Source organism: Patagioenas fasciata, chromosome 8, assembly GCF_037038585.1.
Source record: "Patagioenas fasciata isolate bPatFas1 chromosome 8, bPatFas1.hap1, whole genome shotgun sequence".
Classification (NCBI taxonomy): Eukaryota; Metazoa; Chordata; class Aves; order Columbiformes; family Columbidae; genus Patagioenas; species Patagioenas fasciata.
In genome coordinates this window covers 38,940,474-38,961,056 of record NC_092527.1, presented here as the reverse complement: position 1 = coordinate 38,961,056, position 20,583 = coordinate 38,940,474, and the positions used below count along the sequence as shown (strand labels likewise).

The following is a 20,583-nucleotide window of genomic DNA, read 5'->3' as shown; positions in this document are numbered from 1 at the left end:
CATTGCCAGATTTAGGTTAATGGTTGGACTCAATGATCTTTAGGGTCTTTTCCAGCCAAGATGATTCTATGATTCTAAGGTTCTGCAATAGTGTCCAGAAGAGGCCATGAAGTTGATGAAGGGTTTGGAGAGGAAGCCGTATGAGGAACATCTGACGTCTCTTGGTTTGTACAGCCTGGAGAAGAGGAGACTGAGGGGAGTGGTCTACAGCTTCCTCACAAGGGGAGCAGGAGGGGCAGGCACCAAACTCTTCTTTTCAGTCACCAACGACAGAACCTGAGGGAATGGCAGAAGATGGGCCAGGGGAGGTTTAGGTTGAACGTGAGGACAAGGTTCTTCACCCACAGGTGCTGGACACTGACCAGGCTCCCAGGGAGGTGTCACGGCCCCAACCTGACAGTGTTCAAGAAGAGACTGGACAATGTCCTCAGATACACGGGGTGACCTGTGGGGTGTCCTGTGCAGGGACAGGAGCTGGACTCCATGATCCTTGTGGGTCCCTTCCAACTCAGGATATTCTAGATTTTATGATACTAATTATTTCATTTCTGTTGCTTGTATCGCAGTGTAGTAATATTCTATTGCAATTGACTCTGTAGTTGTTTTCCACAAGTGAGCAGGACTGATCAGGTCACGTCATTGCAATGACATTACAGGCTTGACTTTCACAACAATGAAGTGAAACAGACTTTTTAAAACATTAACTTTTATATGAAAAAATATCTCACACCAAGTCATTTATCATAATCACATTTCATTAACAGTAAATTTAACAAAATCACAATATACATATATAGTATATATTTATTTGTATATGTCACTGTATTAACCATTAACTCTATGTAATAAAAATATATTACAATGTTTGATATGTATTCACAAAGCGCAAGCCATTGTAAACAGAATAGACAGCACAGGCCTTGTTATTCAAAAATTTGAAGTCAGGATTAAAATTTATTCTTTTGTATTCCTTTAAACTGTAGGTACTAATTGATGTGTCTGCTTTTATGTGAATGAATCTGTATCTCTGAAATACCTATTGGGAGACTATTGCAGTTTAGCTGACCAGGGACCCTGAAGTCCATGTTAACCCACGGGCACTCTAGAGCAAGTTGTAATTCCAAATTGGTCTGTGCATCTCTCTATCCATGCAGTTTAGAGAGGTTCTATTTATATTGCCATTTTTTCCTAAATAAATAGCCCCTGCAGTTATAATATATCCCACCGTTATACAAAAAAATAAAATGCAATAAATTATAATGGTATATTTATAACAATATAATTAAAACATGCCATATCTGTAGCAGCGATTATTGTTGCAATATTTTGAAACTATCTTTCTTCAGATTTGCTGAGTGCTCTTTGAAATAAGAAACAATCTCTTTTCTTTGTTTGCAAGATAAAACAAGAAGGTTTAAATACACAGGCTGGACCTTTTATACCTCTCATTATATGAATGGTCCCTACTCATCCAAGCAAGGATTTGTAAAACCAGCCCCTAACTTTTTTGTTTTTTCAAATGAAATAATCATCTGATAATCTAATCTAGGGGAAGATGTTTATATCTAACGACATCTGTAAAGACTGGTAATACATTACATTCCTGAAAGAATTCAGAAGGGCATGAGTAGTGATTGCCAAATATGTGGGATTTTTCACCCTGAAATGATCTTAAGAAAATAAAAACACTGTGAAAAAAATCTAAGGTTTAGAAAAATGCCCTGTGTATAAATAAAGGTAAATCAAGGCACCTTTTAGTTATCTATTTCTATTTTCCAAGGCAATCTGTGATGATTTTTCAAATGTCTTATCTGGGAAGCCCTATGGTTTCTGTTATAAAAAGATCCATTCTTTACTCTGGCTGATGCAGGTAACTTCATTTTACTTGAAAGAGGCTGAGCTGGATGCCAGAGCATGGAGAACTTGTCGCCAGCCTTATCACATGTTTGTTGTGTGACCATAAGGACACAGAGTATTTTACCGACTTTTTTTTTCCTAACAAAAGTAATTTGATTTATTTATTTATTTGTTTGTTTGTTTACTCCCTCTGTTGCTAATTGATTGCATTAGCAAAGCAGGAGGAGTAGAAATTACCTGTCTTTGCATAAGGATTTTGTGGTCAGAAGGTAATGTAAAAACACTTTGATATCCAACAGGGTGCTTTTTTTAGTTCCTTAGGACCTCTCGCTGGATCCAAGTCCCAGGAGGATGGAGACTTTAATTTTTTTGCTATTTGTATGATTTTTAATAAAGGTTAACTTTGAAGTACTAATGTATAACTACAGTGATTAGAAACCGGTTTCCTAGTATTTAGTATTAACTGCAAATGGAGATCCTTTTCCTCATATCTCTTTGTAGATTATTAATCAACCATGTGGACTCATGCCTTTGGGAACATTGAAACCATGTGCAATAGTATTTCTTCAACAAAAAAATACAATATTTTACTACAGAATTACCACACGCATGCTGTCATACACCTGATGCATTTGCTTCTCGATACACATATTTCCGAAGTGCACTTACAGTCTATAGGGCTAACCATCTTTCTTATAAATATAGACATGTATGATAAACTATAGCAACCTCTCTTGTTCATTAGATCAGCAGTATTTGCTTAAAAACTGAAAATCCTAAATACATATTTACATGGTACACGCCAGGACTATAGACATTTTACAGAGATTGCAGCAGCTCTTTTCTCCATGTAAACTTTTATACCCCAACAGGGACAGCTGCCTTTTTGAGCAGGATGGTTTTCATAAAGAAACTTCACCAGTCAAAGACTTTTGACACATTAAATGCTGAAAGCACACACAAAAAAAATCAAATTTAAAACGTAAAAGGATTTAAGGCTAAAATGTTGTCTTCATTTATCCAGGCTTCAATAGGTTACGAAGGTATAATCTCTGATTCTGCGAACACATAAACCTGTGTTTATGTCCTAATCATTCAGGGCTACCTGCTGAAGCAAACACACAGTGACCATAGGATCAGGATCTAACTGAGCTTTCTGTGCTGAACGTGACGTGCTGAAATATTTAGTGACTTTTAGATTCAAGTAAAAATGAGCTGACATAGGTGTGTAATCTCTGGCTCTGCTTTTAGACTTCAGTTAATTACAAGGACATTTAATGTGGGGAGAAGACAGCTCTAACAGTAATGAAAAGCAAGCTATTTGCAAAGGGTTGTTTCAAAGGTATTCACTGCACAGACAAAAATACATAGGACAAGATATTCAGAGCGTTCTTCATTTAGCATTAAGAGGGGTAAGGGTCTATGAAACCTTAACCATGTAAGTCCAGAAAAAAATGACTTTCCACAAGCTGTTTAAACCTCCTGGGCTTTAAGAGTTAAACCGTTTCCTAAAGTAAGGCTCAACCAGGTGTAGGTGATTTCTGATCATTCAAATCACGTGAGTAGTTTCCATATAGCCCAGCTGAAAACCATTAGTGTCTTCCCAACCCAACAAGGATTCTCCTGTGGAGTCTCTGCTGCTCTTGCAGCCTCAGCTCTATGGCAGCTGCTGGGCTTTGATGGAAATGTTACCTTTCTTTTTGGGGTAAGTGGAAATCTGAGAGGTCTCCATGTGGAAATAGATCACTAGGGAAGAGCCAGTTCAGCCAGGGTAACACACATTGCAATGGCAGCAGAGCCAGTTTATAGTTCCACAACCTTTCTGACCCCCAGCTTCCCATTCACAATAATTTCTGCCCTAGTTTTTTAACCTCTAAAATTGTTCTGATGCAGCTGCTTTTGAAGTGAAGTCTAAGATATCTTCCCGAAAGTGTTTTGTTTTGGTTTTTTTTACAATCATTGCCAGGAAGAATTTATTGATGATCTAGGATCACTTCCCAGCACTATCGCAGAACAAATGATGTACTGGCAAAACTGAGATGTTAAATAACAACAATAGGCTGTGATGTGCCTCTTGGGAACTGGATAAGTTGATCTCCAGAGGTTCCTTCCAACCTCAGCTGGTCTGTCATGCTGTGATACACATGGCTACTGCTGTAGCAGTCATCAGGCTGGATAAGGATTTGTCAGGAATATTCTAAACATCTAGATTTGGTGGGGTTTTTTTCAGAAATAATAGCTAGAAAAAGTCTGATTAAGACTTAAAACAGGTCGGTGGGGTCTTTACCTCAAAGAGTGAGAACAGGGATAGGACTTATTTAGAGAAGAGTCATGTGGTTGCCTGACATTGCAAGTGGGCACATAGGAACTCACTACATCTTGTTTGCACCTTTCCATTTTTAAATACCATGAAAACAGGGCCCTGCACATTTAGAAGACAGATCAATAAAACCTGGATGTAGCCATCTAATGGGACCTGATCATCAGGTGAGACAAACACCTGTTATATTGATTTCTGTCAGGAGAGGACCTGGTACTTGTTATTTACTCAATAAACTCTTATCAGTCTTTCATAGTTTTGGCCAAGCACAATTATTCAAATCTTCACGTTCAGACTGGGTCAAAAACATAACATAAAATAGGATCCTAGTTCATAGTTAGGGCTCTTAGATTATTTATATAACTGTAAAATGAGCAGAGGAAAAAGCTCGGAATCGGCAAAATGACAGTGGACTAAATCCTCTTAATTGTCTGCCAACATTCTGCTTGCCAAATTTACAAGATATGAAGAAAATGTTAATTGAACATGCATGTGAGAAATAGATATTGCATATGGATTGCAGATACCAACAAACTGAATACTGCGTATTGCCAAAGCAGCTGCACAATTTTTGCACATGCAGTTCCATATTTTGGGCACACATTGTAGTCATAGTTTACAAAATTTTTCAAAAATATTTAAAGAACTAATGGAAAAATCCACTCCCCCCGCCCCAGGCATACATGCGCATTTGTGTTAGACAAGAGAACAGTTCTGCTTCATGGTCAGAGATAATAAATATTGTGCATTATGTTTACCATCATTATTCTAGCTCACTCGAGTGAAAGTGTTGTGTAGTACATATAATACTCATCAGACACAGTTACTCATATCTACATTCATCACTGAGACACACATTTTAGGAAATTTTGCCGGTTGCCTATAAGAATTCAGCTGAATATCTAGCACTTAACGAGCCACAGTATCATATTTCTAATATCTTATAAAATGTCATCAGGAAATGTTAGGTTATTACTTTTATTTTGTACACTGAGTCAGTTTGCCAAGCACCAGCATTTACAACTCTCGCTTGCTTCAGATGGTAGAAATATGACAATGTGTCAGAGAGCTGGTGTAAGTAGGGGGAAATTGTATTTATTCTCTGTTATAAGATTAATTCTAGAAGAAAGGCACCATGAAGGAAAGACAAATTTTTAAACGCATACAAGGGGAGAGATTTATTGCTCATGGTAACACGTAAATCAACCAGGGTCTGACTGTGATACACAAGCATAATGAGACAAGTCCAATGCTGTATTCTTCTCCATCATTTACTATCTGTCCTAAATGTACTTTTTAAAATATGTATATATATATATATGTATGTATTCTTTTTGTCCTGGGAAAATATCTTACTCTACTTGAATGATTAATTTAAAATTTGACCATTTTTCTGGGACTAGCTTTATCAACATACAAACCTCCCATTGACTTTGGCAGCAGCACCACATATAAGTTAACAGCTGTGGATTTTAACAATCATTCTGTTGCAATTTACTAAACTAAAAGTGGTGTTACTAAAACATGTAAGTCTGATATAGAGCATTTTATCTTCTTAAACTCACTAACAATCAACTTCCTAATATCCTTTCAGAATACAATCAAGCCATCAAAATAACTTGAATATCTTAAGAAATTAGTATTAACTGGGTGTTTTCACCTGTTGAACCTGAGAAAATTATGTTAAGCCTAAGAAGTAAAATGATGAGGTAGACTACTTAATCTGGCTAAGGGCTAATTTTGAATGTAGCATTGTAAAAATTTACTTAATTTCTGCGACTAAATTTGTGTATATATCTTATTGTGGTTATGCTGTTGTTTCAAAACTTTCATTTCTGATGTTAATGTGCTGTTGTCTTATGGACTTTAAGTCACTTTCTGGAGAATAATGTGTGCAGAATTAAGGTCAGAATTGGTCATAAGTCTCTTGCCAACCAAAGTATAAATGTGAAACATTTGAAACCAATAGTTTTTACCTGAAAAGAATTTTAAGAGTTTATGAGATTATACACTTTGTGGTTTACGAATTGATTATTCCTAAAAAAATCACAGCAACAGAAATGATAACTGATTAATTATTGCTCTTGATAGCCTACATCTTGACAAGAAAATACTTAAAACTGTGTTATTTCATAGTGTTTTCACTGAGTTGAGAGAGAACTCACTGAAAATTACACCAAGGAAAGTAATTCTTCATGAATCATGGGCGCATCACCTGTCTATGTGACAGTTATGAAGCCATCCACCAAATGTATTTAGAACGAACTAAATAATGTTTACAAAAATAAAGATACGGTGGTAGCATTTGAAGAGGCATGACATGTAGGATTGTCCTGGTTTTTAAAATTTTACTGTTATTTAGGTCTTTTTTTAGCTGCAGGCTGAATTGAATGCATGGTAAATGTTAATAACATTACTATGCAGAGCTACAATCTAGTGCTATAAAGATTTGTATTGAAACCTCCTGAAATTTGTACATTTGGATTATTGGCTGCACTTTCATGGTGGGAAGGAGGTCTATTATTTTTGCCTCATTTGCTTTGGAAATAATACTTTTAAACTTAGCTGTAGGCTCCTTTTTAAGTAACACATCTGTAGGAAAAAAGAAAACTATTAATAACACTTCAGAAAGAGAGGGTTTTTAAACTTCTTTTTCCCTGGGTACAGGGCCCAGTTCTGCAGCTTTGGGTGAGGTCCATCACTTTATAGCTCAGCTATACTGGAAGGTAGGCAGGAGGTGTCCTGATATTTCCAGCCTCTCTAGCGTTTTTATTTTTCTGCAGTTTAATGGGGAGAAAACTAATGGGATTCTGTGGAAGTTACTTGAAAAACCCCATAAGAGTATGGCTGAATCCAGCCTGTAGCATCCTTCAAAAATTATTTTGCTCTTCATTCATTTCTACAGGATTGTTCAAGAATCTGTCTCAGAAGAGACTGAATGATATGTTGGGCACTGTATGAGTATCTAAGTAAAGATTTTTCTATTAAGCTTTTCTATTAAGAGTTTATCTATACAGGATCTACTCAAGCAAATAGTTCAGGGCTGTTTTTGGAAAGTCAGGTTGGCAGCTCCATCAGATGGAGAGTTACCTGCAGCCAGTGAAAAATACAGCACAAATATCCCTGTGCAGCTTCTTAGAGCAATCTTATGATGGCACCCTTTCGCTCCCATTACTTTCACAAGTCCCCCTGCTGAGGTCCAGATTCTCACCCCATGGGTATATGAAACTGCTGATGGAAATCAATGGGAGATTTGTATTTGTGAAGCCCGAAGGATCACCTATCAACAGCACTTTTATCTGGAGGCAGGAGGCACAAAGCAGCCTGTCTCCCTTAGGTGTTACGTGGGCTACTGGAGGGACACGGGATGAGCTTCAACCTGTCTGTGACTGCCTCCCAAAACCTTGACAGCTGAGGATAGCTACTAGGAATAGGCCAGTTACTTTAGTTTCCCATATATCATTTCATTGGGTCTTCTAGGTCACATACCAGGCTCCTCACTCGTTCAGCTGCAATATATTCCGATTGTGCGATTCGCCTGTGAGGGCAGAGGAATTGATGGAGCTTCTTTTGAGGATCTTGTTTATGATGTCTTTCCACGTCTTCTTGTACTGATGCCGTAGCAAAGAGTACACAAAAGGGTCTGAAACAACTTTGCTGTAAGCTAAGCACTTGGAAATGATTCCCCAGTGGGAATTGATGTGAACTACAGAGGATAATTCAACGAGTCTGTGGAAAGAGGAAGGTTGAAAGAGTGAATATTCATATTAAATACATAGAGTAACAGCACAAGTGTAAGCCAATGACACCTCTCAGAAAAATAAAACCCAAACCAACAAAACCCTCCCATTTATTTCTGGGCAATTGCAAGAAAACAGTAGAAAATCAATTTCATGAAAACATCAGTGTTGTGTTCCTCTTATACATTTCTAAGACTGCGAATGTAAATTTGAGGTCTGTTTTCCAAGAATGGGACTACACAGCTCCTCTTAAAGTGTCTTGACCTCCCAACTTCAAGGCATCCTTGACTCTGTACCTTTACTGGGGCTGGAAGTAGACACTGGATGTGTTGCCTCAATAGATGTTGAAGAATTCAGTGCAAAATGGAATAGCTCCAGCAGGATATGAGGCAGTCTTCAAACCAGCCTACTTATTTGTTATTGGAATGCACCCTTTGGAGACAAAAAACTGCCTCCAAATCTCTGATGTGGAGCTGAGTTTTGAACTCATCTGGCTTACTCAGGCCATCGAGATACTTAATAAAGGGACATGCCTCTCTCTAGAGCTCTGTAAACCAACCGTATCTTTTCTATCTACTGAGAGCCTTGTTTGAGTTCATAAATACTCTGAGGCAGGCAGGTCAACAATTCATAGGAGGTTTGCTGCTGATGAAAAGTAGCATACAGCATCTATTCATAAAATAATTTCCTACATAACCTACCCTCAGCCATAACAATTTTAGTCTCTGTGCCAACACTAATCTATATGGACTTTGATGACTCTAGGTTTTGCAGTCCTCTAAGTTCTCTTGTTAGAAAGCAAAGTTTCTCATTTTATATTTCACTTAATTTTTTTTTTTTCATCTAGTGCTCTTGTTTTGAGCATTTTTCTAGTCATAACATCGTGTTTCTGGCAGCTGAAGTTCATCACAGAGTGAATCTAACTCCAAATAGAATGAAAGGAGTATAATCTCTCCAGGTATGTTTCCTTTTGTCTTTCACACTTATTGTCATCATTGAATCCATCATGACAGCAAATTTAACCACAAGTATTATAAAAAATAATGTCTGCATAGCTTAATATAGTTTTCTAAGTGTTAAGCAAACCCATACTTTGAGCACTGAAGTTGGAAATCAGGACACAAAGTGCCGGTGCTTGGTCCCATGGAAGATGTATTCCCCTACCATTAGCTATCTAAAAATCCAACATCTACTCTGCACTCATGGTTCCAAGGTCCCTTTGGAGTATCTGAGAAAGCATCTTGTTCATCTATCAAGCGTTTTTAGCCAGTCCAGTTCTGAGAGAGAGAGTTCGATGCCTTTAGACAGTTTGTCTGGGTCATAGGAAAAGCACGCAAGGTAGGAAAATCCATCCTAAAGTATCTTGAATTTAAAAAACTGGTCAGTTTAAAGGCCAAACATATCTATTTGAAACAAACTTAACAAGGCAAAACTTCTAACTGGTTAGGGGAGGGAGGGAGAAAGGACAGAGCTTTATCTACTCCTCGTACCTACACTAACACAGAGAGTTCATTTGTACTGAGACTTAGAGTATTTTTGACAGTGAAATACTGATAACTCCATAAAGTTTTCTTTCCCTGTGCCTCTGAGCAACACTGAAGGTCAGTTTTGCTCAATATGTCTGCACAACTGTTGAGAAACTATTGATTTTTCTAGAGAGGGAACAGCCGCCTGTGCTGCTTGAGAGCCCCATCATGCAATGGCAAATATGATCTCTGTTGAAACTGTTTTCAACAGCAGGTGCTCTTAAACCTGCCTGGAAAAATACTTCATTTGCTATTGTTTCTTCAGATTAAGCACCATTTCCAAGGAACGTTCTGAAACACGGATCCTGCAGCAGCAATTACAATAGTGTTGGTACTTCCAGCAGTTTAGAGATGAGGATTTTTTTTCCTCAATCATTTTATCCTCATTCCATAAACTTTCATAGCATATGAAAGTTTATGTATGCATAGCTTCAATTTTCATGAAAAAGTTTCCGCCAAAAAGAAGACACTCTCAGTGAAGGAGCATTAATATTTCATTGCAACCTGTAAATGAAATTCTGCAGTATCAGCTACATAAGTCCTTATCTTGTTTTCGTAAGCCGCTCTTCTGCTGTCTCATCTTCAACACATTTTTATTTCAAAGCTATGATTTGGTGTGATGCTTTGTCAATATTTTAGATACTTATAATTTTGTAGCATGTGTCATGTCAAATGGCTATCCAATTATGTTATTTCATTTTCAGTAAACAAATGAGAATTTTATGTTGAAGGTTAAGACCTTGATCTTTTATGCAGATAATGCACACTGAGAACCCTTTCTATATATGTGGAATTTATCTCTTTAGTGAAGTATTTTACTGAACGTGTACATGTTCAGCTGGAGATGACTACAATGACATGTCTGCTGTGCTTTGCTTAAACTCAAGAACTGAACTGAGTTCAGGCAAAAATTGTGAATAGACCAGAGTCTCAAACAAACTAAAACATCTTGTTGTTCAGGAGTGAAAAACAGCTGATGCTGCATTTTAGAGCTGGTAGATGATCAAGTTCTCACAAGGAGAAATTCAGTATCACAATTAGACCTTAGTTATTTATTGTGTCTCAATGATATGAATAAGCTGACCATGAATTTTCTCTTGATGTTGATTTTACTTTATTTCTCGATAGACTGAGTCTTCTGTATGCTGTCTTCTTAGTGAAAAAGCTCTATTTTAATGGCTGCTTTTTGAAATAAAAGTAACATCACGGTGATTCTTAGCTGATTTACCCTTAGCTGGTTTTGCCTTGTAAGTGGTGTGTATATTATATGGTGCATCCAGGGAACTGCTGGAGAGAGTCCAGCGCAGGGCAACAAAGATGCTGAAGGGAGTGGAGCATCTCCCGTGTGGGGAAAGGCTGAGGGAGCTGGGGCTCTGGAGCTGGAGAAGAGGAGACTGAGGGGTGACCTCATTCATGTTTACAGATATATAAAGGGTGAGTGTCAGGAGGATGGAGCCAGGCTCTTCTTGGTGACAACCAGTGATAGGACAAGGGGCAATGGGTTCAAACTGGAACACAAGAGGTTCCACTTAAATTTGAGAAGAAACTTCTTCCTGGTGAGGGTGTCAGAGCCTGGCCCAGGCTGCCCAGGGAGGTTGTGGAGTCTCCTTCTCTGCAGACATTCAAACCCGCCTGGACACCTTCCTGTGGAACCTCAGCTGGGTGTTCCTGCTCCATGGGGGGATTGCACTGGATGAGCTTCCCAGGTCCCTTCCAACCCCTGACATTCTGTGATTCTGTGGATATTACAACTGGCCAAGTTCTGCAAGAAAGCAGACTTCCGTAGCTAATCTTACAAATCTCTTGTAGCAAATCTTGCAAACTGTTGCTTTGAGCTGTTGCTGTTCCCCAGAGCTGCAGGAACCACCTGTCAGCACAGGGATATGAGGACAGCAAGAAACAACGTCCAGCTCGTAGTAAAAAGTTTTCCTAACCAGAAGGAAAATATCTCCACCTCACTTCAGCTGAGGCTTTTGACACAGACTAGAAGGCCACTTTCTTCGAATATGTCAACCTAAGATCACCTAGGAAAATCTTGCATTTTTATGTGCAGATGGGCAAGAACATAACTTGCAGAGGAATTCTGAACTTGCTTGTCTACCTAAGCAGGATCCGCATGCAGAGAAACCAGGTTAAAAACACAGTTTGTTTACACCTTATCCCCCAGAGATGTCACAAGAGAATTTTAATCTTCTTCTGCCTCTTCCACCATCATCCTCTGTAACCCAAGGGCTTGGGGCTATTAACTTCTTGCTGATATTACTTCAGGGCTTCTGATCTAACGCCAATTTTCTTACACATTGACAGCACTAATTAACTTCCATGAGGAAAGTTCTGTATTTCAGTATGCAGCGCCTGGAGTTGGGAATTAATATAAGAAATTGGTATGACTTGTTTTAATATTTCTTATGAAAAAGCTCCTTGGAGAAAATGGCTTTTAAACAATATTATTTAATCGCATAACAATAAGTATAACAAGAGAAAAGATGTGCACTAATAGAATTTTTACAAACCAAGAAACATGCCTAGAAATAAATAATACAGAGTAATACATCTGTCATATTGGTACAGTGAAGACATTGAATCAGGAAGAATTGGATTCTACTGCTATAGTACTTAAGATAAGCAACTGAACTAATCAAAAGGGTGTTTTCCTGATAAAAGAGGTGCCTAATCTGATTTTTACCTTAATGTACCCTGGTTTACCCAGAGAAGAATTTATCTGGCTGGGTTTATAAGCACAACTTCACTGGCTCATGGAATTGCTGGACACAACTACTTGTTTTTACTGTGGAAGCAGAGACATGTCGTGATAGTAAAACCGTGTGATTTGCTGATTTCAGGCCTTGATTCATGAAATATTGAAGGTCATGTTTAATTTAAACGTGTTGCTTATTATTAGAGCTGTCTGTCCAAACAAGAGGCTGAGGAGCACACTTCATGGGCTGTCTTCTATTCTCTGGCCTGAAGTGTGATTGATTGCCTCTGTCTTGTGAATGCAAAGCACTGGACATAGTCCAGAAAACTATAATTCCTTACATAATTAAGCTCAAAAGCCTCCTAATCCCTTTGGTTTCAACACTCTCAGCTATATCTGTGAGGCAAAGGGAAGCACAGTAAAGCAGGTCCATGTGGTGCTGTGTCCAGCAAGGTCCCTCAAGTAGCTAAAGAGGGAATTCCCTCTGGTGTGCAGTGATTTCCCAAGATACATCAGAAATTAAAACACCAGAAAAGTGGCTGTCTTCAAGACACCTGTCATGCAGGTAAGCATCTTCGTGCACTCAGGACCCTACATGTTGCCTCTTCTCATCATCACTCTCTGTGGCAAAGCTATTAGTCCTCAACAGACTGAAGAAGCAGGAGAACATTTAAGTGATCCTTGTATGGACTAAAAGGAGGAGGCTTGGGATTTTTCTAACACCCCCTTCTGTATCTCAAGGCTACTGGGGCACAAATTAGGATGCAGCAGACTTAAGAGGAGGTGGGGAGGTGGTGCCCACATGCTGTGGAGAAGCACAAAAATATTTCCGACAGTTCTGGTTAAAGCACTCGGTGTCACTCAGGATGCAGCCGTGAGCTATTCTGTGACTCTGACAATTTTCACTGAGTTCAGAGACCCAACATAAAATGAAAATTAACCATTTGCAATAATAAAACCACTTTATCTTATAGCTTGAGAACTAAGGCTAGACGTTAATAGTTTTAAATCCTTTCATACCCTTTTAGAGTGTGTGACATGGAGTGTCTTCTTGTGACTACTAAGTGGAAGGTAAATCTGTTGCAAATGTATTGTCAACATCACTACAAATAAACAGCATGAATCAATTAGCTATTATTATCATGAGCATAAAGTCAATGTGACAAGCAGGTTTCTATTTTTACCAAAAGAATACAAGACCTTCCTGTGAAATGTTTTGTTAGAAACAGAAGTTCAGGATATTATACTGAATTGGGAGAACTTGGTATTGGCTACATATCCACTTCTACAGAGTTCTAATTCAGCTTTTTCTATTATTTTTATGATGAATCTCTTGGACTGAAATCAGCCCAAATAACTTCTATTTGATAGAAGTGGAATAGGAGATACCTACAACTATTTTTAGGTTTCTCTGTTCTGCATAGCAGCATTTCATTTTTTTTCAGGGTCTTTTAAGAAGGAAAGCAAGTTGTAAATTTCCTTCAACAACTAGATAACGCTTTTCAGGATATACTCGCTTTCTAATATTTTATGTTTCATAACATAATTATGTTTCATAGCAGTAATTTTGTGTTTCCCACAGGAGCAATTTCCAAAGATAAGCTCGTAGATAGACAGACATCTGACCGTAAATCACAAGAATTTTTTTTAGCTATGAGCCAGTACACATTTGATATTTGATTTTTATGAGTAATAAACTCTATCCACTCAGACAAAACTATCATTTAATTCCGTAGACCATGTTCTCACCTCAGCTGGCTCTTGTTGACCAGATTTTCACAGCCTGACCTATTCAGATAAATGTCTTGCCCTACAGATCACTCCCCAAAACTTGGAGGCAATAGGAGGAGTAAGCACCTACTTTACCTCACAGGAGACCAACATATCAGCTGGGCTGACTGAACAGACTTTGGCCCACAGACTATTGCAGGATTCTATTGGAAAAGCGTGATGGCATTTGTCATAGTTTTGTTAGCTCAGTAAATGCAATCTGTCATAGGAGTGGAAACATTGCACAAACTTTTCACAGCAGGAGACCAGAATAATTTTCTGGTTCAGAGTGCCCTGCTTCTCTGAGTTAAAAGTGCATCTTGATAGTCTTTTCCAGTATGTAGGATCACACTTACCTTGTAATTACGTAAGGTGCAAAACAAAGTATAAAGGTACCAATAAAGGTACTTATTTTCTTTGTTGCTCGCTGCCTCCGTCTCTTTTGTTCTTCTAGACAACGCTCTCTTACGCTGTGTGACATTCAACACAAACAAGAACATGAATCACAATATCAGGTAGCAGATTTTAACCGCTTAACTTATGGAATGATGGAAATCAATCATTCTAGTAAAAGCGCTGCGTTCACATAAGCCAATACCAGGTGCACTGCATTTATATGGGACAATACCAAATATTAATGCGTTGTGTGATCATCTTACTCTCCAAAAATGATAACTGAGGAACACGTTTATATATTTTTATATACACACCCCTATTATATCTATTTATATATAGACAAATTTGTGGAATTCAGCCTTCAATTCAGTTGCAGCTCCTTTTTTAACTACTGTAAGCTGTACTTGCTGACTAGAGTTCACCTCACAATATTCAGAGATTTAGAAAATATCCAGAATTGGGTAGGCAACATGTTACTTCCCTAGAAACAGCAATTCAAACACCTCTACCTTAGACAGGAGAACCTTCCCAGCAAGATAAGCAATAAAATCATAATGGGAACAAATATTCTTTGAACATTCAACTCAATATTGGAGCAATCACCATGTCCCAAAGCTGTGAAATGTGTGGCTATAAATCTTCCAGCAGCCACTGTGCTGAATGCTCTGCTAAATCAGGAATCGTATGACAAACCCACAGCGCTGTGATGCTCTGGCCAAGACCAGTTGTATCTCCCAGATCTATCTGTACCTGAACTGGTCCTCTTGGGAAAGAGCAAACCCACAACCAGTCCTGAAATCCCTCTCTACCCACCTCATAGCACTGGTACATGTTGACTTATTGCACAGGTCCCATGGTAAAGCAACCACGTCTTGGACAAACTGAATGGTCTGGCCCATGTGCTGCATTTTGCAACTGCTTGGCTTTGTCCTCTCTGTTTTTATCACAAATTTACTCACGCTCAGGTTCCACACTCATATATGTCAATAACTCCGAGGTTTACGGCCATAACCTCACATTGTTTGCTGTACCTGCAAATGTTTGATCATCATCTAACCATGTTATGTCCTGAGGATCTCAGTGTGCTTTAATGGTCTCTGTGGCAGTGAGTTCTTATGTTACATTTTGATCCGGTTAAAGAAGGTGTGTTTCTTTTGATCCGTTTTACATGTGGTCTTACATTGCCAATCCCCAGAGCAGCTACCATGATGGCAAAATGAACAAAAATACTGGAGAAAAAGGTTTTTCTGCTTGAAATAACAAATATTTTCACTTTTAAAGAATATGCCTAAGCAGAATTATAACACATCTAAAAGTGTTACGTGCTCTATGACTGAGTTATTTGCAGTGAGAAATGACAGCTGAGAAGGAAAATATAATCCACCTTTTCAAGGGAACCTATATGTTTTCAGTTCTGCAAGATCTGGAGAGCTTGGAGTATTTTTAAGCGCAGATGAATGATCTTACAGGTTCAACAGCTTTGCTTAAGACCTGTGTTATTAAATCCATAGTCTCCCAGGCACACAGCAGTATAGGAAAAGATATTTTCAAAGTAGGTTCAATTATGGTGTTGTTAAGAAGTAGAGGGTGGTGGTTTTTTTTGACTTGAACAGTATCCCCAGTTATGTATTTTTCCTGCTGTCTTTGACTCTTGGAACTCACACAGGACTTGGGAAGCCCTGATAGACTTCAACCAATTTCTTTTGTTCAGCCTTTCCAGATGTAGCTAATAAATACCACATTACAGAGGAAGGTATTTTATCTCATGCCTTCACATGGACAATGTATACAGATGGGTATTTTGCTTTTGCACATACTTTCATGCACTAAGATAAGAACATATATGCAAGTTCCAGTAGTGACACTAGTAATAGAACTGGATTATTGACTAAGCTTTTATTTAAAGATTTTAATATCCTGGAAAATACCCTTTGAAGGTTTGGTATTTTAAACAAAGTTTATGGGATACTGGACCTTAAGATCTGTAGAGCTGGGTACACCAAAAAAGATAGTATAGACAATTTGGGTGAAGAAATACAGGGGTTAAGCACTTAACTGAAGTCTTGCCCAAACCTCTCACAATACCTAAGATATCTTGGTCTTAAGAACAAAGTCAAGAAAAAGCAGTATCCAGTAAAAATGCCTAAGCTAACTTGAAAGGACGTGTGCCCCAAACATTCACACGATTTCGCGTGGTATTTAGAGGTTTCCTCCGTACTCGTCTTAAATGATCTTCAGAAGATCACTCGTGTCTTTCCAAGTCACGGGTAATAAAGCTATCTGTCATAACGCCTGTCGCTAGACCCCCTTGCGGGTGGATTCTGAGTCATAGGAAGCAGAAAATTGTCTGTACACATTTCTCAGTGTTGAAACTAAACTGTGCAAAAAGCCAGAGAAGTCAGGGTAATCTAAGGTGGGATTACAAACTTTGTTCTCTCAGGTGCCTTCACCCATCATCCACATCTATGCTGTTAGGTACTACAGTAAACACTGAAATTCCCTGTATAGATACCACTTATGTAATTCAAATGATGCTTTTTTTTTTAATGTCAGAGCTTCATGAGCATCACTGGCTGCTCCAGGAGACCTGCAGCCTTTGTGTAGCTCTCACAGCAGGAAAGGCATCCCAAGGTCTAACCCTCTTGGCAGTGATAGCTGTCACCAGTTAAGACAACACTAACATGGGCCAAATCAGCCACCACTTCTATAGTCTGGGAAAGAAGGTAAAACTCTCCTTTCTTAGACAGAGGCATTAGAAAAACGTGATGCAAGAGGTAAATAATGGTCAGTAACACAGGTTACTGGCAGCAAAGTGCAACTCTGAAGAAAGGAGGTGTCATTCACATAGCCCTATTGAATCCACCTCTCAGTGAGATGTTTACAAAATGCAGGGATGCCCTCAAATTAACCTAGACCATAAAAAAAAACACAGAGGAGGAGAAATACCATTGAGATTTTTGCCTTGGTTCTCAACTTTGCTCTGCAGTCCAGGCATACTTTAAGCATTAGGCAGAAGAGTTGTTATTTCAAATAGCCCTATGTCAATGCTCTGTAACCACCACATCTCAGTGCGTGCAGCAGCTCAGACCAGTCAAGGTACACTTTAGCAACCAGACAGCACGTAGGGCAGGAGGGCGTTCTCTCCTCTGTGTGACTTGGGGGATAAGAAAAGATTTATACATGTTTTTCTCAAAAGCACTGACAGGACTTGCCCGAAGTTCTTGGCCCACATTCTTGGTCAAGAGACAGATCAAGCAGCTTAACTGGAGAATTTTGAGCAAATGCTTCTGTTCCTCTAACAGTTTGCTGTCCTGCCCTGATCCTTTCAGGCTTATTTGCCCTAGACTTAGGAATCCCCAAAATACGACCTTTTTCTGAGGACAGCCACATGTGCTTTAGCCCTGCAGCTCTGCTCCTGTCTGGCTGCAAAAAGAGAGAGATGATGTTTATCTCCAGCTTGCAGAGCTGTGGGGGTCAGGTGGAATATCTGATGTGGGACCATCCTTTTCAGCTGCTCCTGGCTCTCCTCTCTTCCAGGCAGATTTCTTCCCCCGTATCAGACGCCTCCCTGCACTGCCAGCTGCCAGCATTTTTTCTGAAAGACATTTCCCTTCCTTTCAGTCTCCGACAAAGACTGTCTGAACCTTAAGATCCTGTCTCTGACTGTCTCCCAAGCAGCACACGCATCCCTCACAGCCGCTCTGTCACACTATCTAGCCAAACTGTTCTCTCCCTTTTTTCTAGGCAAATACATCAGACCTTTTCTTTCTAATCACCTGCTTCTTCCGCATTGAACACTAAGACAAACTAATTCCCCTGAGCAAACTGCGCTGATTTCTTTCCACACTGCAACCGGTGCCTCTGGTTTCCCCTTTCCAGAACTAAATTGTTGATCCTGCCTCCCCATCCCAGTCAAAGCTGGTCTTAGAGCATCAGCCCCAGCTCATCCGAGACTTTCAGCCCTCAGATCCATCAGTCACCCTGTCCTGCCCTGTACTGCCTCAGTCATGCAGGTTCATGTGCTCTGTTCCCCCTACTGACCCAGGGAAAATTGCGTCTTCCGCCCTCCCTCCATCAGCCAAACCTCCATCCCTTCCAGATCCAGACATAGCCTAGCCAGGCAAGATTTATACTTTGTGGATAATCCCTGGTCTGAGCCTTTTGCACGGCATCCCAGCACACGTTCATACCCGTTCAGTGCTTGCCTTTCAGCCCATTATCCTCCCAGCCCCATGCAGACTTCTCCTATTCTTAAAGATTCTCGTTTGAAATGAACTTTATACATCCCTTGTTTGTCATATTAACATTGTGACTGAAGTCTCTCTCACTCTGATTTAAATATAGGTATTCTAGCGTATGCATTTTGCAAATGTTATTTCCTTACAAAGCTGCCTTCAGGAAAGATAAAGTTCCAGAGAGCCCAGCGATGGGGAAACTACTGGGGAAGGAGCAGCACGCAGCGCCCAGCTTCCCCTCAACTCTGGCTGGAGGGACAAGTGCAGCCTCAGCCTGCTCCCTCCTGGGGATCCGGCAACATTTTGGGTTGACAGTGCCAAAAAAATGCAAGTCTATCAACCACTAAATCCACCTTCCGACACAAAGGGTAGTGATCTGATCACTATCTCAAAGGGAAGTGCATGCTCAGCTAAAACTGCCTGTTTCTTTTCTTTCCCTCCCAAAACAAGTTCTTAAGCATAACAAAAAAAGAGTTGCTTTTAGAGCCCGGAAAATAAACACAAGTAACAAGAAACATGCAGAATAGAAACTGGTAGGAAGGATGCTTGTTTTCTCCCCCTCCCCATCCTCTGCTGTGATACAGATCAGACTGTATTTAACATAACACTGAACCCCATCCTGGCTTTCTCTGCAGTGAATACTCTCAGTTGCTGAACACACAGACACCTTACCTGGGATGGATGTCCACGAGCAGCACCAGGGTCTGCATAGTGATCACGTCAATCCGCTTACAGTGGAACCGTGCCACCTTCAGCACTTTGAGATATGTGAAACACAGGACTATAAGGGAGAGGAGGAAGCTGAGGGTGTGAAAGACCCCAGTGAAAATCACAAACTGTGTCCTATCCTCTGGTCTCTTGTTGTACAGGGTGCAGGAGGCATAGAGGTGATGGAAACCCACCCAGGAGAGAGAAGCTGCCACTATCGGGAACGACACCGAGTGTAACCACGTGTAGCTCAGTATGAGAGCAGCGTCTCTGTACCTCATTTTGGAATGATAACTTAGAGGGAAGACCACAGCAATCCACCTGTCAATGCTCAAAGCTGCCATGCTCAACATGGAGTTCGTGGTGAGAAAAGTCTCCAGGAAGCCCACAATGTGGCAGATCTGATCTCCTCCTGGTTGACTCTTGTAAATGATCCCAGCCAAGGTCAGGGGCATGTTCGAAACAGTCATCAACAGGTTGCAGAAGGTGAGGTTGAGGATGAACAATCCCGGGACCTGCTTGCGGATGTCAGCGCTGTACAGGAAGCACATCAGCACCAGCACGTTGGCCAGCAGGGCCACGAGCATCAGCACCACCACCACGAAAGCCAGGATCACCTCCCAGATGCTCATGGTGCATCCAAGTCACAGGAGGGACATCTCCAAAACTGCGCCGCGCCGGCACCCGGGGAACATGGTGCGAGGTGCGTTCACCTTGCCCTCCTCCCCAGCCTGCTCGCACTCTTGCATGCCCTCCGTATTTTTAGAAGAGCTGCAGGTTTTGGGTGTTTTTTTCTCCAACCTCCCCCTCCTCGCTGCTCCTTTCCACGTCAACGCTTTCCGAGACGTGCACAAAAGCACTGGGAATGCCCATCAAACTGCGAGGAGGGCTTAAAATATATCAGCAGGACTGAACCACTGTCTCCATTCGGTCCATTTGAAGGAGGGAAGGTTATTCTGAGAAATGCTCTCCTGAGATCCCTAATTATCAGCCCAAAGCTTGCAAGCAATTCACCGAGTGAATTGTGCTCTCTTTCTCTCTTGCTTTCTGTCTCTCTCTCTCTCTTGCTCTTTCTCTCCCCTCCCCTCTCCTCCAACCCTCACTCCCTTCCAGGCTGAATGTAACCTGCTTTTTATGATCACAGATAAAAACCCCATTAATGGATTAAAGCATGCACACTGCTGGTGATTCGCAAACGTGATTATGTCATGCCCACTCCACAACCCCTCCCCTTCTCCTTGCGATTGTGACTAGGCTTTCCTCAAGAGAAATCCCATGCTTTCATTTAATTGATTTAGCCATTAATTTGCAAACAGCCATGTAACTGAATTCC

At 40.2% G+C, this 20,583-nt stretch overlaps 1 protein-coding gene across 2 annotated transcripts; it reads right to left on the bottom strand.

Moving 5' to 3' along the window:
* Window positions 1–821: 821 nt before the first annotated feature.
* Window positions 822–20,336, bottom strand: GPR26 (G protein-coupled receptor 26). 2 transcript variants are annotated; one of them, XM_065843830.2, is made up of 3 exons: window positions 19,215–20,336; window positions 14,268–14,381; window positions 822–7,906 (listed from the first exon to the last, which is right to left on the bottom strand). In XM_065843830.2, the coding sequence occupies exons 1-3, from the start codon at window positions 19,880–19,882 to the stop codon at window positions 7,675–7,677; spliced, it is 1,014 nt and encodes a 337-aa protein (XP_065699902.1). In that variant the 5' UTR covers window positions 19,883–20,336; the 3' UTR covers window positions 822–7,674. The 2 variants fall into 2 exon arrangements, with proteins under 2 accessions (XP_065699902.1, XP_071668325.1); XM_071812224.1 differs by lacking the exon at window positions 14,268–14,381.
* Between the last annotated feature and the right edge of the window lie 247 nt (window positions 20,337–20,583).

What these genes read in the sequence shown, in the direction of transcription:
- GPR26 (XM_065843830.2), bottom strand. Translation starts at nt 19,882, where the DNA reads ATGAGCATCTGGGAGGTGATCCTGGCTTTCGTGGTGGTGGTGCTGATG. An exon ending in CTCGTGGACATCCATCCCAG is followed by an intron (nt 14,382 to 19,214) that starts GTAAGGTGTCTG and finishes AATGTCACACAG; the next exon opens with CGTAAGAGAGCGTTGTCTAG. An exon ending in GCACCTTACGTAATTACAAG is followed by an intron (nt 7,907 to 14,267) that starts GTAAGTGTGATC and finishes CTCTTTCCACAG; the next exon opens with ACTCGTTGAATTATCCTCTG.